The 20,599-nt window shown below is 46.0% G+C and overlaps 1 protein-coding gene across 4 annotated transcripts in view; it reads right to left on the bottom strand.

Annotated features, from left to right (window-relative positions):
- Positions 1-20,599, bottom strand: part of osbpl3b (oxysterol binding protein-like 3b) — a 43,829-nt gene that overhangs the window by 6,208 nt on the left and 17,022 nt on the right. Inside the window, exons 2-16 of one of the 4 annotated variants that reach the window (XM_023802615.2) lie at positions 15,380-15,553; positions 11,909-12,025; positions 11,691-11,744; positions 11,197-11,310; positions 10,792-10,953; positions 9,074-9,176; positions 8,888-8,991; positions 8,514-8,603; positions 8,061-8,220; positions 5,624-5,745; positions 4,302-4,409; positions 2,845-2,988; positions 2,164-2,257; positions 1,443-1,822; positions 556-693 (exon numbers count right to left, since the gene is read on the bottom strand). In XM_023802615.2, coding sequence (XP_023658383.2) covers positions 556-693; positions 1,443-1,822; positions 2,164-2,257; positions 2,845-2,988; positions 4,302-4,409; positions 5,624-5,745; positions 8,061-8,220; positions 8,514-8,603; positions 8,888-8,991; positions 9,074-9,176; positions 10,792-10,953; positions 11,197-11,310; positions 11,691-11,744; positions 11,909-12,025; positions 15,380-15,475 — 1,986 coding nt within the window. In that variant the 5' untranslated portion in view covers positions 15,476-15,553. Of the gene's footprint in view, positions 1-555; positions 694-1,442; positions 1,823-2,163; positions 2,258-2,844; positions 2,989-4,301; positions 4,410-5,623; positions 5,746-8,060; positions 8,221-8,513; positions 8,604-8,887; positions 8,992-9,073; positions 9,177-10,791; positions 10,954-11,196; positions 11,311-11,690; positions 11,745-11,908; positions 12,054-15,379; positions 15,554-20,599 lie in introns of those variants that run through there. The other 3 variants (XM_023802616.2, XM_023802617.2, XM_023802618.2) reach the window with 3 other exon arrangements.

Raw genomic sequence — 20,599 nt, 5'->3', positions numbered from 1 at the left:
TGTTTGTGAATTCATTCACAAAGCGGATCCATCTGTTATTCATCTGGTGTTTTGTTTTCATATTATTTTTTGCTAGATTCAGGAGATGCATCCCGGAACCGACTGTCCTGGAGCCCAGGTTCCGAAAGGGTAGTTCTTTAATAATTCATCAACGAGGGACGGGGAAGGCAACTTTGTACATGACCTTTCTCAGTAATGTTCTGAGGGCAACAAGCACAGGGTGGAAGGGTGGGCCTTCTCCCAGCAGAAGGCCTGACTTGCTGGCGCAGTGGCAGGATGTTGTCCAGGCACAGTGCACTTCACGCCCCCTGGGGGGCGCCGCCTCACACTGCACACTCACTACCCAGCTCTCAACGCACCCCAGAGATTTACAGTGTTTTGTCGGCCATGGAAACAAGGGCGGGAGTAGGGGGTTTGTCGTCTCTAAGTGCACTTAACGCATGGCAACCCTCGGGGTACGCTGAGTCGATTAAGGTCGCCAAGTCTTGTGTGGTATTATGGGATGTGCACCATGCACTACATGGCTTGTTTAACATTCGGGGCGGAGAGGCATACCTGCTCAGCGATGAAGCGGAATCCCTTGTCCGGCCGGTCACACTCGTACGTCTCCCCCAGCACGGGGTTGAATGGCTTCCCGGCAGCTCTGTAGTAGCTGGCGGCGTAACCCGAGATAGCGAACGTGGCGATGTACACCTGCAGGCGCAAAATCTCATCACGCCGGTGCCTCCCAGCGACCGGGCAGCGGACAAACCCCTCGGACACACGCCCCAAACAGGAAACCCCTAGTCAGCCGAACTAACGGGAGCTGATTAAGCTCAGCAGAAGCGAGGCACCGAGGCAGCGGTGGTTCCGGAAGGCCCGGCGTCCATGCCGAGTTTCCTCGTATCTCCCCACTATCTCGACGCCCCACTTGTAAGCCAACCGCTCATGAGCCAGCTGGAAGTACAGAGTAACTGGGTTATAGGGAAACTCACACCCCCCCGCACTGGCTCCCTCTCAACTAGCGTAATAGCGGAGGGTACATTACAGCCCCACTAATAGCTGGATGTTAGTGTCTATTACTTCCTGAGTGGAAATTCCTCTTGCCAAACACCGACACTAAGCTCCAGGTTATCCTGCACTGAAAAACCCACAAGCGCATTTCCAATGCTGGCATTAGGGCCCCATCGCCAGCAGACGGCTTCACGTGTTGGGCGGCCAGCCACCTGCAGCTGGGAGGGGACCATGGGCCCGAGGACGGCCAGAGACGTTACATTCAATCCACCATGCTGACTGGAGCCTAACCTATGGCTGGACAATCTGCTATCCAGGAAGCACGCGTCAGTGAGCAAGACAACGGGAGGGGCTACGGCTGGCACAGGAGGGCGCTGTTGTCACAAGTGAGTTCCTACGGATACGCGTGTTAGCGCGTTAGCACGTTAGCACGTTAGCACGGCCCTCACCATGCGCTCGAATGGGTCCGCCGTGCCGGCGGCCTGGTCCAGAAGCTCGCTGTACTCCAGCTCCTCGCACAGCCGCTGCAGCGTGTTCAGCGGCTCGTTCAGCGCCACCGGCATGGCCACCTTGGACAGGTCCTTGCCGATGTTGTTCTTCAGGATGTTCCACAGGCTGATGTTGCTGGTGTTGGGGCTCGGGGCGGGTAGGCGCGACCTGCGCTGCCTGTGGGGGGCGCCGTTCTCCATGCAGGCCGGCGGCACGGCGCACACATCGGCCTCATCCTTATGGAGGGCGGCACCACGAATCTCACATGCACCAGCAGGATCACTTAAAATACTTTCGGACGTGGCTGCCCTCGACCTTCGCCCGGAGCTGCGGGGTAACCCTGAAATATGATAATAACATTTATCACCAAGACTGATTTTAGATCTGATTTGCAGCCAATGATCTAGTGTCTACTCCATGTTTTCTCTCTGTCTTTGCTCGCCTGCCCAAATGTCAGAGAGGGGAAGGGGCCTCCGGGTTGAGTCCTGTGGAGTAAACCGGGATTCCCTCCCCAGGCCAAAAGCGCTTCAATGCTCAAGAGAGTCTGAATGGCTCTGCTGTTGGTACCCAGCATGCTTTGCCTTTGACGTGGTGCACATGTCAAGGGATACCATGAATTCAACCGTAAATATGCGCATGCAGCCGAAAATACTCCCCGCGTCACGCCAGGGTACGCCGTACCTGGGTTGGCTCTCTCGCCCTCCGCCCCGTTGCTGAGGTTCTCCACGGAGAGGTTGTCACTGACGTCGCTGATGCATGAGTCATCGTCAGAGCCCTGGAACACAGCGATTAATTATTACCGAGCTTTGGCTGCACGCTGACAGGTAAAACACACCTTCCAGCATCGCTCCCCGCGGGGACGTTTGCAGCAGTTAACGGATCAGCTGACTGACGATAAAGAAGGCATCTTGGGAGTGGCGGGGGGGGGGGGGGGTTTCAGAGGAAGTCGCCTCCCTTGGATTTCTGTATCGGTGATAATAGTTTTATGACTCAGCTTCCTGCTGAAGTGTTTTCAGAGGAGGGCAATTAACTTCAGAAGAATTTTTTTTTTTTATTGAAGTTGTGTAGATGAAGACGTATAGCCATTTCTTTTTTCGAAATGCTTTGAAAGTTCAGAGTAGCCTTTTACCATAATCTGAAGATCATATCATGCTTGTGTTTTCTCATCTGCTTTGATCTTAAGGTCTCCTGTTCATCAGGAGACTAATTATGCTTTAAGAGAGCATAAAAACTATAGGAGCTGAGTCATGGTAACCAAAACATATCATAGACCCAGCCAGACGCAGAGAAGGGGTTGTGTTACTGACTTGGTACAATGTGACGCTGGGAAGGCCGTGTGACGACTCCACTGGGATCCTTTACCTCGTTCTCAGAAGAGCTGGCAGACCGCAGCACTTCCCGTGCGTCAAAGAACTCCGACAGCGACTCCGAGATGGACGCCCTGCTCTCATTGGACACTTGGTGGATGAGAGGATGGGACTCATCTGTCGAATCCTGCTTCTGGATCTACATACAGAAAGCAGAAACACTGCTTCTGGATCTACATACAGAAAGCAGAAACACTGCTTCTGGATCTACATACAGAAAGCAGAAACACTGCTTCTGGATCTACATACAGAAAGCAGAAACACTGCTTCTGGATCTACATACAGAAAGCAGAAACACTGCTGTGTTTATGCCAAGCACCTATGAATATGTATCGAAGATGATATGAAAACTGACAGCTAAGAGCTATTAATAAAGATTTTAGTTTGTAACCATCCTTTTTATTAAGTAAACAGTGCAGGTAATTTACAATTCAAACGGTGAATCACACCAAAAAGTAACAGAAATGTGCTTAAAATGAAAGGACCCAATGATATGCACAAAAGCAGATGAATCATGAATCATCTTAATGCTCAAAAACAGGATTTACTGTCTTAAAGGAACATATTATGGCAAAACAGTGAATGGGTACAAACAATCATGTCAGAGCTTCCATATTTTAATAAAAATAGCCAATAATGAATCAAATTAAAGCACAACAACAGTCTTTCTGATATAAATTATAGCAAAGTATTTAAAATATAATTTGTGATAGAGAAAAAAAACCTAATATAATATTCATTTAGAACTTGTGCTTTCGTATAGATTTTTCAGCAAATTAAATGGGCTAATAAATTATTAAGTGAATAATAGATACTATGGGAAAGATTCTAGCAAGAGGGAGCTAGAAGTATTTTTACAGCAATCTGAATAAAGTCCGTTTTAAAATGTGTTTATAAAAGAACACTATGAACAAGTGAGCTGGACCAGCTCTGTTTTGCCTGCTTGACTCAATGATAAAAATGATTAAAGAACTTTTTCGTAAAGTTACCACTGAGAAGCCAACAGGCAAGATGGTTATTATGAGTCACATAAGCAAACGCTTTGCTTGTTCAGGGAACATGACTTTGTTCACTCATTCACTGTGTTTATCCACAGCTATCAGTGGGTCTTATTGGTACAAACCAGCAAACCAGCCCTGTGACCCTGCCTAGGATAACTGGATAGAATATGGATGGATGGACGGATGTATGAGGAAACCACATCCATTACAGGGAATGTTTTTCATGAGATCAATGGCATTAGCATGAAATTCACTCGTGACCTTTCAGGGGAAACGCCCATAATGTTGCGATCTGCGCCGTTTGCATTGAGCCGGCAACAAAAATGCAGCAACTCGGCTCAAACAAACCACACCAAGCACGCAACTCCTGATCTGAAATCTCCGGACTTTCACAGCCAGACTGACGGAGGTGACAGCAACGCCGACACGAACGTGCAGTACCCACACCAACCTGCAGGGGGCCAGTGTTGCCAGTAAAACGCACGGTGGGCTCTGTGAAGCATGATTCTGCGTGAATCTTGCCAAGTCGCTCTTTCAGTTCAGAATTTTGGGCTATGGCCTGAAAGACACATTGGGTGCAAATAATATCTTAATAGCTTGTCACTAAATACATTCAACTTCTAGAAAATTCAAAGAAAATACACAAAAAATGTCAGGCAAAAATACAAATGTATGTTTTAGTAAAATTAAGGTAGTTGTGATCGGTGACATCAGATGATCTGCATCCATTGCAGAATTAAACATTTAAAAAATTTATGCAAAAATTCCATAATTATGAAGAAGCTGAATCCATAAGAGAACATCACAATAAATGTATTAAAAGACAAAGATATCTTTGAGTTGTTACTCTGTGGTCATTTGTGCTACTTACCCCAGGAACAGAATGTTTGACTAACATTCTGTTACTTAAAGATCCTATTCTACAAAACTCATGAATATCAACCCAAGGTGGTGGATTGAGAAGCTAACTGACGGGAACCTAATTCAGGTGATGGCAGAATTTGCAGCCCATTCACAAGGTAAAACAAGAATAACACAACCAGACAGAAGGACCTCCATTACATCATTATATGCCAGAGAGACACGGTGGCTGCTGATTTCAGTCAGAGTGCTATTTCAGATCTAGAGTTTCAGTCCAAATTTAAAGACTTCTATCTTAAAGCACAACATGTCTCTTGTTTTTTTGAAGGTCTGTGGAGCCAGAGAGAATTGAGAGAAGGCAGGTCTGCATTATGCATGAAGCCCCTGTCTACCCTCAGTCTGGTGACTAACACTGGGCAACAGAGAGGAAACAGTTACACTCAGAGGCAAACCAGCTGCAACCAAATGCCAGCACTTCAAAGGGAAGATGAAGTCAGCATCGGAGCTGACTAGTAGCGGGTGGGATTCAAGCTACAGGCCTGACACTCCACCTGGTCTCAGCCGTCTGCAAAACTACTAGAATTTCAACAGAAAGGGGCATCATATTTAAGGGACTGGGCAAACAATGAGTTGATAGTTGCAATCCAAGAAGGGGATCGGTTAATTTATGTCTCCTCAGATAAAAATGCAGAGGAATACATAAAAATGAATGAAATTCATATAGTATGTATGTTTGCTTCAAATAGAAGTGTTGCTATGTGAGTGAATGATGCAACATAATAGGTAAAATAACCCAGTTGGAAGGAGGAGAACATCTCAAGCTGAGATGCCACCTGGGGGGTGGGGGGGCAACAACCCCCATGTCTCTTTCATCCAGCCAAGCTCAGGGCATTATGGGAACGAGGGGCTTACAGAAGCGAGGGTGCTCTTCAGCCCCAGGACCTGGGTTGAGGGAGTCTCCTGGTCTAGCACTTGTTTTAGCTTCTCCCTCTCTGCAGACAAAGTGCTAAAGGCAGACTTCAAGGCTGCATGCACTGCAACGGAAAGAAGAGAGACATCAGTGTGAAGCAGTACTTCAACAAAGAGGGAGAGATCAGTGTGAAGCAACACTGCAACAGGGAGGTAGAGAGACATCAGTGTGAAGAAATACTGCAACAGGAAGGAAGAGACATCAGTGTGAAGCAGTACTTCAACAAAGAGGGAGAGACATCAGTGTGAAGCTTCAGTACAACAGGAAAGAGGGAGACAACCAAGACAATCCTCACTGCATGGAGGAAAAGGGAGACACCTTATGAAACCTCACTGCAAGGGGAAAGAATGAGACATTTGAAGTAATTTTTACTGCAAGGGGAAAGAGGCAGACACCCGTGTGAAGCCTCATTGCAAGGAGGAAGAGGGACACACCTGGGTTAATCCTCACTGCACAGCATCAGCCTGAGAAAGAGCCAGACAACAGCTCTAGCAGTGAGACAATTTGCGTCAGAACATCTGCTTCATTCCCCGATACCCCCTTCTGTCCCTCAAATGGCTCACCAAAACCGAACGTCTCATTAACAGCATGCTCCAGAGAAAGATGCAGTGTGTTAAATATACCCGCAGGATTACATGGGCCTGCCAAAGGCTCGTTTGAGGTTAATGAAGAAGAACATCTCTTGATGTAGAGGTCAAGTAAAGACATCAGCCAGTATTAGCTGTACCAGGGATGAAAAGATTAATAAAGCTGCTAGAGCACAGAGAACAACATGTGCTGGGAATGGTTCAAAACACACGGCCATAATAATGCCGTGTGAAGGAACCTTTAAGTACTGAAAATGTGAGAGGTGTAGAGGAGGTAGGAGACTGAATGAAAAGAGATGGTGAGTGAGAAAGAACTGAGACAGAGGGATTCCCCAGCACCTTTTCAAAGACACATGAAACCAAAGCAGACCACAGCCAAAGAACCATCAACGGAGAGTACCCTGCTCAGGCGGTGTGGCCTTTAGACCAAACCTTCAACTGAGGGGTTGCTCTGAAGACAAAAACCAATCAGATCCTTTCAGAAATGTAGACCTTACATCCACGACGGGTTGAGAAAAAGGTTTTTGTTGAATTCCATCCGCCCCCGAAATGCATAAAGCAAAATTAGCAAGAGTGATAGGGAAAATCCATCCATGTTGCTTCCAACCACTTATCCTGTGAGGGTTGTGGGGGGGGGGGGGGAGGGGAGCCTATCTCAGAGAGTACAGGGCACAAGGCAAGAAACACCTTGGATGGGATGCCATCATAATAGGGTTGAATCAAAATAAATTCAGGTGCACACAAAACTCTAAAGTAAGAACTCAGCAAACGACACAGAATATATGCAGCGACTAAACAGTATAAGCTTATGCTGTAAATTAGTGAGAACACATAGGAGCCAAAGGTAAGAATTAAGAACTCCAGCATCAGAAATGGATACTGCAAAAAGACAGGTCCAGTAAAACCACAAGGCAATGATCATATGAAATGAAGTGGAAATCAAAACACAGAGATATATATTTCAAGGCATGCTGACGAAACCCAAACTAAACAAGCAAACGATTACAAACGGAGGCTGACGCCACTGCTTGTTGGTTACAACACTGCTCATGTTTCGTTTGTCACAATGACTGACCGCATCATAGCAGTCACATGTACATCCTGAGTGTCTTCAAATGGACAGTTTGTCTGTAAATTTCTCTACAAAGCCCTTTCATTTCCAAGATAATGTAATATATCAACAAGAGTCTGGCAGACTGGATCTATAGGAATGCATCTATTCATGCTAGCCATACCCGTCTCCAGGCCGGCGTAAAGTGTGTCCTCACATTTCCAGAAGGAGAATGACCATTTCAAAGAGACTCAGGCCCAGTTTACACTTGGTGTTACTTCTGTGTCTATCATGCATCTCTGACTCGTCCAGCTGACCACCTGTGTTCAGACTTCATTACTGCCCACATCACTTCCGCTAGAAGGTCAAATGGCCCTGCACACAGTTCTTGTGACGTCCTTGTCTGGGTCACATCAAGACACAATGGTCTTCACACTGCAAAAGGTATGTGGTCAAATGTCCCTGACCACCTCGGCAAGTGGCTTGAGTGATCTGATCGCAATGCGTCTCTGTGGTGGATTACACTCGTATTTTGCACTGTCCACTTGGGATCCGATCATCCAAGGCACATTTTAAAACCAAGTGTATAGATGTTCCACTATTCACAGATTTTTCTTACTGTTTATCCAATATATACACTGTGTCAAAGCGAGGTGAATCAGGTATGTGTATATGTGAATGTACATGGACACATTAGTGAGCTTCCTAGGTGGGGGGGCGTCATTCTTACGCAGGACTCACGTGAGTCTGCAACCCGGCAGAAGTCCTCCTGCAGTTTGGCCGCGTCGGGCGGTGAGTCCAGTGCTTCCGGGTCAGCCTTGTCGAGTCCCGTCTCCACAGAAGACAGGTTCGGGTTTGAGGAGTGCAGTCGCAGGGAGCTGGATGAAATGCAGCTCGGAACCTGATTTTGATAATGGGGGAGGGGGGGAGGCACATGTGAAACTGACAGGGAACTGACAGATGATACAGCAGGGGGCCAATGACACATGTCGAGGATTCATTCAGACAGAGACAAAAAAACCACGCTGACTGAAACAGAAATAGCTACTGACACCGTAAGTAACGCAGAAGCATAGCAAACACCTGGACGCTTGGGGTGTAACATGAACCGTCGTTGCGGAGGCACACGCCTAAACAATGCCAAACGAGAACAAACACGTACTGAACGGCCGCCTGTTTTCTGCCTGACCTTACCTGTAGTGTTGTTTTGTTATCTTTACCGAAATTCTTCGTCCGCCATTTCCGGGACGCCCTCTTTTCCTTTTTCGGGCTGTCCAGCGTGGCCTACAAGCGCCACAAAGAAGGGAAAACGGTGCCACAGGCTGATCAATAAGCGCAAGTGTCTCTTACACTCTGTTTACAATACGAGTTGTATTTAGACTTTTCTCTTTTTACTAAGGACCTCCTGTTTCCCAGCAAACTAAATACTTGATGTCATGAATATCACGGCGTTTCTTGAATTTCACATGAAGTTTGATAACATTCATTTTAAACAGTGGAATGAGAAGCAGAATCTTTGTGGCCGCCTGAGCCCAGTCCTTCCCCTGCGGTCCTCACGGCCTGGGCACCTGCAAGGCGTTGATGGCTGGGGCAGAGTATGTGCGGTGCAGCACCTCCATGCTCTTCAGCAGGTGGTGGAGCTCCAACAGGTAGGATTCACACAGCGAGAGCTCTGCCAAAACAGGTGGAGAGGTAGGAAGGGGTAAATGTGTCAGCAATGTCTCTCCAATAGGTCGAGGGTTAGCAGGGCTCACCTTTTGTACATCGATCCATGTCTTCGGAGGACTGCAGCCAGGCCGTCACCTTGGCTTGGCTGCTGAAGGCCTGAGGGATGATCGCTTCATGGGGAATGGATGCCTGACAACAGGAAGAGACGCAAAAATAACACAAAGGCATTGCGTCAGAAATGCCACACAACCTCTGCTTCATGCAGACATAAACAGTGCCGGTCCCGTAATAAATAATGAAATGACCTGAATAGATTATCACCACTGCAAAAGCAACAGATACAAGCAGTTCTTGAGCAATGCATATAACCCAAAAATATACTAGTAATGCTTACTAATTAAAGAACACATACATCGATCAGCCATAACATTAAAACCACCTGCCTAATATTGTGTACGTTCCCCTCGTGCTGCCAAAACAGGTCTGACTTGTCGAGGCCTGGACTCCACGAGACCAAAAAGGTCTCCTGTGGTATCAGGCACCAAGACGTTAGCAGCAGATCCGTTAAGTCCTTCATGGTTTGGACGTGTTTATCCAGCACATCCCACAGTTGCTCAATCAGATTGAGATCTGGGGAATTTGCAGGCCAAATCAAAACCATTAAGGTCTCCCAGCAGAACATCGCCCAGAGCATCACACTGCCTCCGCCGGCTTGCATTCTTGCCAAACTGCATTATGGTGCCATCTCTTCCCCAGGTAAACGATGCACATGATGTAACAGAAAGCGTGACTCATCAGACCAGGCCAGCTTCTTCTATTGCTTCATGGTTCAGTTCTGATGTTCACATGCATTGTACACAAGCATTGTAGGTGTTTTCGGCAGTGGACAGGGGTCACCATGGGCACTCTGATCTTTCTGCAGCTACGCAGTCCCATACGCAGCCAGCTGCGATGCATTCTGTGTTCTGACCTTTCTATCATAACCATTTTTTCTGAAATTCGTGCTACAGTAGCTCTGTGGGATTGGATCAGACGGGCTTGGCTCCCCACGCAGATCGATGAGCCTTCTGTGCCCATGACCCAGTTGCCAGTTCACCGGTTGGCCTCCCTTGGTAGGCTGACCACTTTTGGTGGGTACTGACCACTGCATACTGGGAGCACTCCACAACACCTCCGTTTTGGAGATGCTCTGACCCAGTCGTCTAGCCATCACAATTTGGCCCTTGTCAAAGTCGCTCAGATCCTTACACTTGCCCATTTTCCCTGCTTCCAACACATCAACTTCAAGAACTGACTGTCTGCTTGCTTTTTATATAATGGTACCCTTGACAGGTGACATTGTAATGAGATAATCATTGTTAATCATTTCACCTGTCAGTGGTTTTAAAGCTATGGCTGATTAAGTAAGTAAAAACATAAAGTGCAAATTTACTTAACTTTTATGTTAGCACTTCCATAAACGATGTATGTCAGATATTTTCTGAGTAAGTCCAGATCTATTTAAGTCAGTTTTATGTAAATTGAGAGCTTACTGTACTAGGGATGAAACGTTTTAGGATCAATCCACTCCACGAGCATCGTTAGTTCTAGTCACTCAGGGCTATAGACCCGAATTTTTTTGCCCCAAAGCCAGTCTTCCTTAAAAACTAAACTTGACCCCTGATCTTTTCAAAAAGCTAGAAACTCCGCCGACCCACTCTATTGCATAACATCGATTTAACTGAATTACATTTTTTTATAGTGTTTGTATTTTTCAGTAAAATAGCAAACGTTTGTTTTGCAGAGTAACAGCTGCCTTTGCCACCTTTCTCATGGAAGCCTTCTCCGAAAGGTTTGGAGATGCGGGAGCGAAGTGGGGGTAGAACAGAGGCTTGTCATGGGGAAATATGGCCATCGCATTCTGCCGATACAGCCGGTGATCTCGCAGCTTAGAGACCCATTCATCAAACAGCTCCTGGGTGTTAATCTGTGGGCAGACGAAGGAAGCAGCTTGACAATCGACCCAACAAGAGCACAGGCACGCTACAGTAAAGCCCACTTCCAGCAATGTGCAGGCTTCTGTTCTGGGGTTGACTACAGTTTGCGGCCCACTGGCTCCAGTTTCTATGCCGTGTTAAAAGGACACAATACAGTGCTTTTGAAAGATGTAATGGAGCCTTGGATCTTCATTGGCTGAGCCCAGACCAGGTAATCATACTGCACGTCTTACCTTGAGGTGGTAGATGTTGTCCTCTGCGTCCAAGTCGATGCACTTTCCGTTCTTCTTGATGGCCATGACCGAGTGACCCACATCAATGCAGCCGTGAAGCTTGCCTTTCTCTATCTAGGAAGAACAGACGTTACCCTAACTCCCATTTTCCCTGCACATTACATGCAGTAATGTGGTCAGGATTTTACATGACAGTGAGGTGAGAACATAACTTAATTACAAAACACCTTAGTCTGTATGGAGAAATACTTCCAGACACTCATTTCATAACCTACGTTATGAAATTTACTGCTGTTGCAGTTAATGACACAGGCACCAGGACACAGAGGAGTTACAGAATCACCATTCATTCTATAGCACACTGAGAAAACAAAAGGTCATTTTGACATGAAAAACCCACCATGCTGTAACAGTCATTTAGGGCAGGAGCACAGGATTTGAGCATAAGCTATGCATAGCAGCAATGGAACTGATAGAGGTTTCCGTGCACTCACATCAGCTCCAGACTTGGCATACTTCAAGATTCCCTTGTCGAGTAAGAAGTACCTCTGTAGAGATAAGGAAGGGGAGTGAACATCATTCTCAAGAAACCAACTGGAACACCTGGCCATATTCTGTGAGAATTTGTTTCCCATTATTATTGTCTGTGAAGGAACAGTAATGATCCCCTGCGGGGGGGGGGGGGGGGTCATTATCGAGGTGGGTGCTTTACCTTGTGCCAGCCCTTCAACGGCCACTTCCTCTTCTTCAGTAGATAACCTTCCTGTCTGAGAGGCTCCCGCCCATGACTGGTTTCCCCCCGATGTCCGTCTATGATCTCCCAGCTGTCCTACACACATGAGGTGGAAATTTCAGGTCTAGAAAGTAAAACACCAGACCAAGATTTTTTTTTTCACAGTCACAGAGTATTCAGCATAAGATGGATTACATGTATAACCCAATCCCTGTATCTGCTACCACTAAAGCTTTCTAAAGACACCTTCTGTCCTAATGGTACTAGCATTGGATTAACTTTGTTAAGTTAGATTCTAGAAGGTCTTGTTCTTCTTTTGCGTAACTCAGATGCTACTATGCAGATATCATAGCTGCTTCTGGTAATACTGTACTGAGTTGTGTTCTTAGGGGCATAGTGTGAGATGAATGTGTAAAGGGGCTTCACTGAGGGGGGGGGGGTGGCTGATGGCAAACTATTCATGACTTAAGTCAATAAATACACATTTATTTGGGGGGGGGGGTAAAAAGCATATTAGGGAGACTTAAGCCCCCCTGAAATAGGCCTAACGACACCCCCGGCTACATTCATTTATCTGGCGTACGGTTTTTCGTGAGCGGCGTGACATTTGGCTCCCAGCTCTCCCACCCCCCATGTTCTTTCACTGTAGTCCCAAGTCCTCTTCGGAGAGAGTCGACCTGGGCCACGGCAGACAGTCAGATCCGATCTCATCTCATGTCACACACGGAATAAATTGTCATTGCCCTGTCCTTCCCACATCTCATCAAATTTCCTTCTGCCCTTTTTTGCATTTTGAGGAATGGAAGTTCTACTTCATATAATTAAAATTCCAATTCTGTGTCCTCTAGTCTGAAAGTAGAGCGTATCCTATGTGTAACATCCAGTGTACTGGCTCTGTTTACAGTGACTTAAAGGCCTAATAAAATCGACAGGTGTAACCACCGTATTATCGCTGAATTATCACTAACAGTGGAGGCTACTGTACATGTGACATGGCTGTATCTACTATATGTGACTCTGTCTCAGAGACCCTCTGAGGTGCTCGGTTTGGCCCATTTCTCAATGGGCACAAGCATGATTGTCTTTCTTGTTTCTGTTTCCCCTTGGAGAAACTGGGACAGAGAGCCTGCCTGCCGGGGATGAGAGTGAACCCAGAATAACTCTGGGTACCTGGAGGGCATCTGAAATGAGAAACACAGGCTCACATGGCACTCTCAGCTCCGCCCTCCCCAGCTCCGCCCTCCTCAGCTCCGCCCTCCTCAGCTCCACCCTCCCCAGCTCCGCCCTCCTCAGCTCCACCCTCCTCAGCTCCGCCCTCCCCAGCTCCGCCCTCCTCAGCTCCGCCCTCCCCAGCTCCGCCCCTTCTCAGCCCCGCCCTCCCCAGCTCCGCCCTCCCCAGCTCCGTCCGCATACCACGGGTAAATCACACAAACGTGGAAAGCTGTCCAATCTACAGATGACATTTGGTCTACAAGGGTTACGGACATTGCTCAAAGACCACACTTGTGACAATTATTACAGTTGCCTTTAACAGGCATCATGGTGAAAAACTTTCCATCTCAGAGTAATAAGCTTGATGACACGACCTGATGATATTACAGCCCTACAGCAGTATCCAGGTCAGCACGCCTACTGTGAGGTCATCATCTCTCCTGAGATTCCCTCACCCCTTTTATGTACACAACTACACCACGCAAAGTTACGCGTTCAACCAGGCAACCAACTTCTATTTTGAAGCTAATTAATACTTCTGGGAAATACATCTACAGTATATAGGATTTCTATACATTTATTTCTAATGCTAACTCTGGCACTCAAAAACATGCTGCATCTGAGATCCAGGGACCTTTTGGTTTGTTTAATATCTGATTTGATTTCAGGCTTTAAATGTCCAAGCTCCTGCTGTTTAAAGACACCCCATGGCAAAATATAATATGAAAAATTGTGTAGCGACATGCTGTTACAAATTCGCTGGGATTAATGTAACATTTATGAGCCTATAATCTCTGGTGAAGAGTGAAGAGAGCCGCAGATCATAAGGGGCAGTGTCGGGTGTCTGTTTGTGCTGGGAGTCAGGACAGCGTATGCAGCTGTGATCCAGAGAAAACACAAGGTACCGATGCTCCGACATGGCAGCCCTGGCCTTAAGCAGGGCCAGAAAACGTTGTTACTTAAAATGTCCAACTCCATTGGCCTGTACAGTCGAACTGGCAGCAAAAGATTCATGGACACAGTTTCCTGTCCTGGATCGATATTACACTAAGCAAGACAGTTCTGTTTTTAAATGGAAACCGATAGCAGACTGTAAGCAATAAACATTAACCCACACTATGCATTTAAACTGACACATAATATAATAATCATTATTAGGCAGTGTGTTTGCTTCGTACCCCCCCCGGTTCATGGCAGTTCTCTGTTCTTCTCCACGCGTCTGTATGGGTTTCTCAGGGCACTAAGTGTTCACCAACTGCAGATGCCCTGAAGAGACCCTCTGAAAGAGTTTCCTACTTGTGAAAAAATAGATCTAAATACGCGACACCTAACTGGATGTGCCCTTAACTGCTGTTCTGATCATCATCTACCCACCATCTATCTCGCCCTTTAAAGTGACATCCAGACCTTTTATGTCTATTTAACCCTATGTATCACTGAAATGTTACCAAAAATATAAAATAAATAACGCTGACACGATTCACTGGCATTTTGTCCTTCTGAGAATAGTTTTCAATGCTTGCCCTTTGAGGTCTTAAAGTCTTAAAGTTTCAACAATAGTAGTAATTCTTTTTATTTGGGCAGTACGGTGACTTGGCTGTTTCCTTACTTGTCCCAAGTTAGGGGTTCGAATCCCGCCTCGCCTCTGTGTGTGGCGTTTGCATGTTCTCCCCGAGCACTGTGCAGTTCCTCTGGGTTCACTGGTTTCTTCACTGCGTGTCTCTAAATTCTCCTGAGATAGATTGGTGTCTCGGCCTGGGTGAACCCCAGCCTTTTTCCAGATGCTGCCCCCCCCCCACCATGCACATACAATCTTTAGAAGGATGGAAGATGGATTGTGGGTGCACTTTTTATTTTAATTATTATTAATAAAATTATAGTAATTATTAATACTATTAACAGGGGAACCGCTAGCGATTTTGGCCCTACGAAAGCAGATTCTATTGGGCCCCCAACCCATGTTACAATTTTTTGGGCCCCTGTCACTCAGGATGGCCCTAACTTTCCCCCCTTACAGCACCCCCGACTATTAATATATCAATAATACCATCAATCTGATGGAATGGATCTGTGGGTTCAAATGGTATAGATTGAGTATGCTGAGGAAACAACATTATCTGGTTTAACTGGGGGAAGATGGAGTTCATGTGTAACGTTTCATTTACATCCTGAGAGCTGCAGGACGCATGACGTCACCAGCCCACCGGAGGGCACTGCATCTCGGGTCGTCGGCCTCACCTGCCGGCTGTCATGCTTGGAGGACCCACTGCTGTTGCTGCGGGACGGTGAGGACATCTTCTGGGCCATGAAGGAGGCCTTCTCCTCAGAGATCATCACTCTTTAGGCTTGTAACTGCAGCAGAAACGAGGCTCCCATGGAACATCTCCCTGCTGGCCAACCACCAAGCGTCTACTGCAGACATACAGATGAAGATACGTCAGGCCTTTCATAAACAGGGAAACACAACGAAACACATATCTACACGTCACTGATTTGTGTAGCACACAATTTTGCCCAAAGTGACATAAAAGTGAGAGAATGGAATAATACAACCATACAGCTGTCAAGGCATCACTTAGGCATAAGTGCAGCTAGGCTGAGCTTCCGATAAATGCCCAGTAACAAGCGAAAGTAGTATTACAGTAAAGCTATACAATGAGTTTCATCAGAGGACACACCTCACTGTCCTGTCTACAGTAAAGTAAATGAAAACAAAGTGAACTATTTTGCTACAACATGGCATGTAGCAGGTAAGGAACTTTACCCCCAGTACTCCGCTGTCCACAGTAATACTTGCCATACATTTTACACCGTTTCCCCCAAATTTGGAATACTCAATTAATTCCACGATAGGTGTCACCCTCAATGCATGGCACCCATGCTACCCTCGGAGGAGTGAACATTAACACCTACAACCCACCCGAAGCACCACCTCTTCAGCAGGCGGAGGTCTGGTAAGCGCTTCTGCTGTATCTCAGCGAGAACTGAGAGGCTCAGAAGCAGCTTCTACCCTCAAGCCGTCAGCTTACTAAATATTTCATTGACAGTTATAATTTAACATTCACTCCATATTTATGCACAACGCACTTTATTTGCACTGTGTTGCACATCACTGGTCATTTTTTCAGTGTAACTTTCTGTTCCTTATTTGCTAAATGCGGTGGAACCTCGGTTCCTGAACGTCTCACATATCGTACAATTCGGTTCTCGGTTGTATTTACGGTTCTCGACCAACCAGCCCTTTCGTGCTGAAGCCTTTTTACGCGTAACGGCGGGGAGAATGAGTGCGTATGAGTCAGTCTACCGCTAACGGTCCCGTAGTGAGCATACCCACCGAACTGTGCAGTACATATTCTCTCTTTTTTCTTGCTTTTGTTGCTCTATTTTGTTTTTAAATAAGTCACCAAAGGTTAGGAATAGCAGCAAACCAAAAAGGAAAATTGTGAGAACCACGACAGCTTACAAAGGAAATAATTACAAAGTATGGTAGAGGTATTCGCGTGTGATCTCGTTACAGAGTATGCAATGGCGATTTTTTTTATTTATTTCATGTATTTATGGGTCTAAAGTTTGTACTTATGGTATTAGCATTAGATATGTATTAGTACGGGTTTATACAGGCGATCATTTGGGGGTCTGGAACGGATTCATCCAATTTACATTATTGTAACATATATTGTTACATTTATGTCCCTATTGCTTTCACTTTGTTATTATTTTTTTATTATTGTGATGGAGTTGATCACCTTACATTTCACTGCAAGTTTTAGTATGACTGTATACCCTGCATGTGGGAAATAAACGCACACACATGTACACACGCACACACATGTTCTAATTAGGTTATATACACCCACATACAGTATAAATATATGCTTATCCATTTTCTACATCCACTTGTCACACGCAGATTCTACAGCCTATCCCAGAATCTTTAGGCACAAGGCAGGAAACAATCCAGAATGATCACCAATGCATTGTGGGGAACACACACACAATCTGGCAAGTCCAATTCACCTTTCCATGTTTTTGGACTGTAGAGAGACATTGAGGAACCCAGAGGAAACCCCACAACAAGACAGAAGAGAACAGAAACTCCACACGCATGAAGCCAGGGTAGAGACTAGAACCCTGGTCCTAGAGAGGTCCGGCACCAGGGCTAACCACTATGCTGCCCCAGTATATATGTTTATATATTTCAGTAATGTAACAGTTCTAATCAGTTATAAACTATTATTTATGCTGACTCTGTATTTGCTGGCATAATTAAAATGACAAATAATTAACATGGCAGCCAAAAGTGATTGCTAAAGAGGAATTAACTAGCTAAAATGGTTTCTGTATGCATACTGACTTTGTCAGTGTATTGGACCACAGTAAGAATGTGACACGCTGACAGCATGACTGAAAGGTTACGTGTGTCATGCCTTGCTTATGTGTTTCTCTTGTCTTATGCACGACACAATCAATTTATAATATTTATAGCTGACTAATCCAACGCCCCCAGGTATCTGGACCAGCACGCCTCTCATTTGTGGGTCAGGGAAAGAGCTATTCTGGCCTGTCTTTCTGAGACCGTCGTGCTTGCTGTATCTTTAGCCAGCTATTTGTGCAATTTTCCCCACCACAGCATCTACTGATAATTAAATCACAAATGCATTGAGGAAGACAGAAGAGATTCCCGAGGTCAATCACATTTCTGCAGCTCTCCTGCTCACTTTTGAAATTCCTGATTGGATTACAGATTGCTTAGGACTCTCCAAACTCAACTGCTGAGTCGTCTTGCAACTGGATTGCAGATACCTAAAATCCTTCCCAGTTAGGCTGGTGATTGATTATGCTTCCTTCCGATTAGATTAGTTAGCCCCTGGTACCTGAGCTTCTGTTGCGCGTCGAGCAGTTGGTGCCCATCCACCGTTTCACTGACAAAAAGGAGTAAGGTGTTGTTGTTTTTTTTTTTTGAAAAAGTAACTGCTTTGATCACAGATGTAACCATACAAGCACTCAGTGGAATTCTAAACGACTGTATGTTCTCATCCTTTTCTAGTGTTTATGTCACACAAACAAAGGCTTTTATAGTTGCTCCAGCAAGCCGGTTTTCAGTGTCACCCGCTGCTGATGCTATGCCAAGGGGGTGAGAACCCACCCCCCACCCCCCAGGGGTTCCAAAAACCCAGGATGACAGCGATGGTTATCACACAGTGTCAGTAACAGCAGGGTGATGGAGAGCTGGGCAAACAACACGCACCGCAAAACCCATCTGTTCCAGGAATCCCTCTACTAACACGATGCCTCCTTACTCACCCTTAATGTAGCACTTTTAATCACTGAATAGCCTTTTTTTTTATAAACATACCTGTATATGGCATGTTTGTATGTGATGTTACATATTGTTGTTGATGTTGCTGTAACAAGACAATTTCCCTCTAAGGGATTAATACAGTGTCTGTCTCTCTCTCTATTAGGTTCTTGCTTTGTTGGAAGATGTTGCGTAGTTCCTGCTCCCATACTGCTTACACTGGAGATTCACTGGAAGCTCAGCCTAGTTGCACCTCCGCTTACATCGACTCCTCGACAGCACAAACGTTTGTAATGTGCAACTGGCCTCACTTGTACATCGCTTTCAACGAAAGCGTCTGCAGAATAAAAGTAAATGTAAATGCTAAACATCTCATTAGCATCATACAGAAACTCGCAGTCTGTTATGGCGAACAGGAACCCACCCAATCGCATCACACCATCTAAGGACCTAACTCAGTATCTGCAGCATTTCAATGTTTACAGGAAGTACAGTGCATCAGGAATAATGCTGCTGGGGGTGTCGAGATTTTCAGCACTGTTAAAAAAAAGTAGGGTAAACAAATGAGGAGTGGCTGGCGGAATGTGCTGGACACTCACTGCAGTAGCGGGCAGAGCTTCCCTGCGTCTGAAGCCTGCAAGACATTCCACTGCAGCGATGCTCAATCTATAAAAACGTTTTTCTTTAAATGTATTATCATATTCCTATAAATAACATTTAAAAATTAGACATACTATAATTTGTATAAAGCTATGATGTACGTCTCTTCATTTTTAAGATTTTTTTGTTGCAGGGTGAACTGTTTTTATTTGATCTTGACAACCAGAAGCCAGAACACAGTTTTGATCTATCAGGATCTCAGTCGTCCTGCCGCCGTGTTGTGCAGAGAAGATCCTACACTGCATTTTTATCGAACACCAACACTGCAGTGAAGTGCTTTTAAGGAATAAATAATGATGAAAAAACGAAGCAGACTCATTTCAGTCGTATTCTCTGGAGGATGGCAGGAATTCCATGACAACATTTGCACAGTGACGTAGCCTTCTGCTCCACATGCAGAATCAGAGTGGAAACAAGAGGAAAATTGATGGAAAGCACATTATACTGGATAGACCTAAACTGCATTTTAGCTTGTGGGAGTTTTACTTAGACAAAAAAATGTTCTGAGGGCAGAATGAAAAATGATTGGTTCTGAGAGATAACCAATCAGATTGTAGAGGAGGTGGGTCCAAACAACTAGAGGAGGCAGAGCCAACCAATCAGTTATCTCTCTGAACTAATCATTTTTCATTCTGCCCTCAGAACATTTTTGTGCAAGTAAAACTCCCATGCGCTGCGTTTTAGCAGGCAGTGATGGAAGGGGAGGCACTGTGTGCTCACGCCCTCTGTAAGGCCCCCCCAGTCCATCCCAGCTGTGTTCCCCTCTTGTAAATCCCCTTTTCAGAAGCGGACAATGAGCAACTGTGCCTCTCAGCTCACCATCATTTATTCATCCCCTTTCCATCCATCAGGCTGCTCCTCCGCCTCCCACCTCACCTGCAACGCCGCTTCCTTTCCCCGTCGCGTGCGCGGGGCCTGAGCTGAGAACGCGCGACCGTGCTGATGCTGTAACTCGGTACGTGGCTGCAAAGGTCTCCGGTCTTTTCCATAGACACACACGCGCGGCCAGTGAGTTCACACGTAATCGGTATACACGCGCGGCCAGTGAGTTCACACGTAATCGGTATACACGCGCGGCCAGTGAGTTCACGCGTAATCGGTATACACGCGCGGCCAGTGAGTTCACACGTAATCGGTATACTGTACACGCACCCACGCCAGGATCCAGTAATTCCCTCTGAATCACAGCTGGGCTTGAGCGACGCCCCCCCTCCGCACTCTGCCTGCCCGTCTTGCCGTGCAGTTAAAGGGTAGGATGTTATATTTTGGGAAAAGGGGAAGAAAAATCGAAGCATTTCTGCCTTGTGTGATGTCGGATCCGTTTGGGCGGGTGGGAGGAAGGTCAGATGACTACCCTCTGTGCTGACAGGTGGCTAGAATAAAAAATTAATGGACACTCCAAGCAGAGTTTATTTTCCAGTGTCCCACCCTCTTCAGGCAGGAACTCTGTAAAGAGATATAAAAATAGCCAACCTACCGCTTTCACGGGCACACATGCT

Source organism: Paramormyrops kingsleyae, chromosome 9 (assembly GCF_048594095.1).
Source record: "Paramormyrops kingsleyae isolate MSU_618 chromosome 9, PKINGS_0.4, whole genome shotgun sequence".
In the NCBI taxonomy this organism is placed as follows: domain Eukaryota; kingdom Metazoa; phylum Chordata; class Actinopteri; order Osteoglossiformes; family Mormyridae; genus Paramormyrops; species Paramormyrops kingsleyae.
Note: the sequence above shows the minus strand (reverse complement) of the source record. Positions and strands in the feature narration are given on the sequence as shown.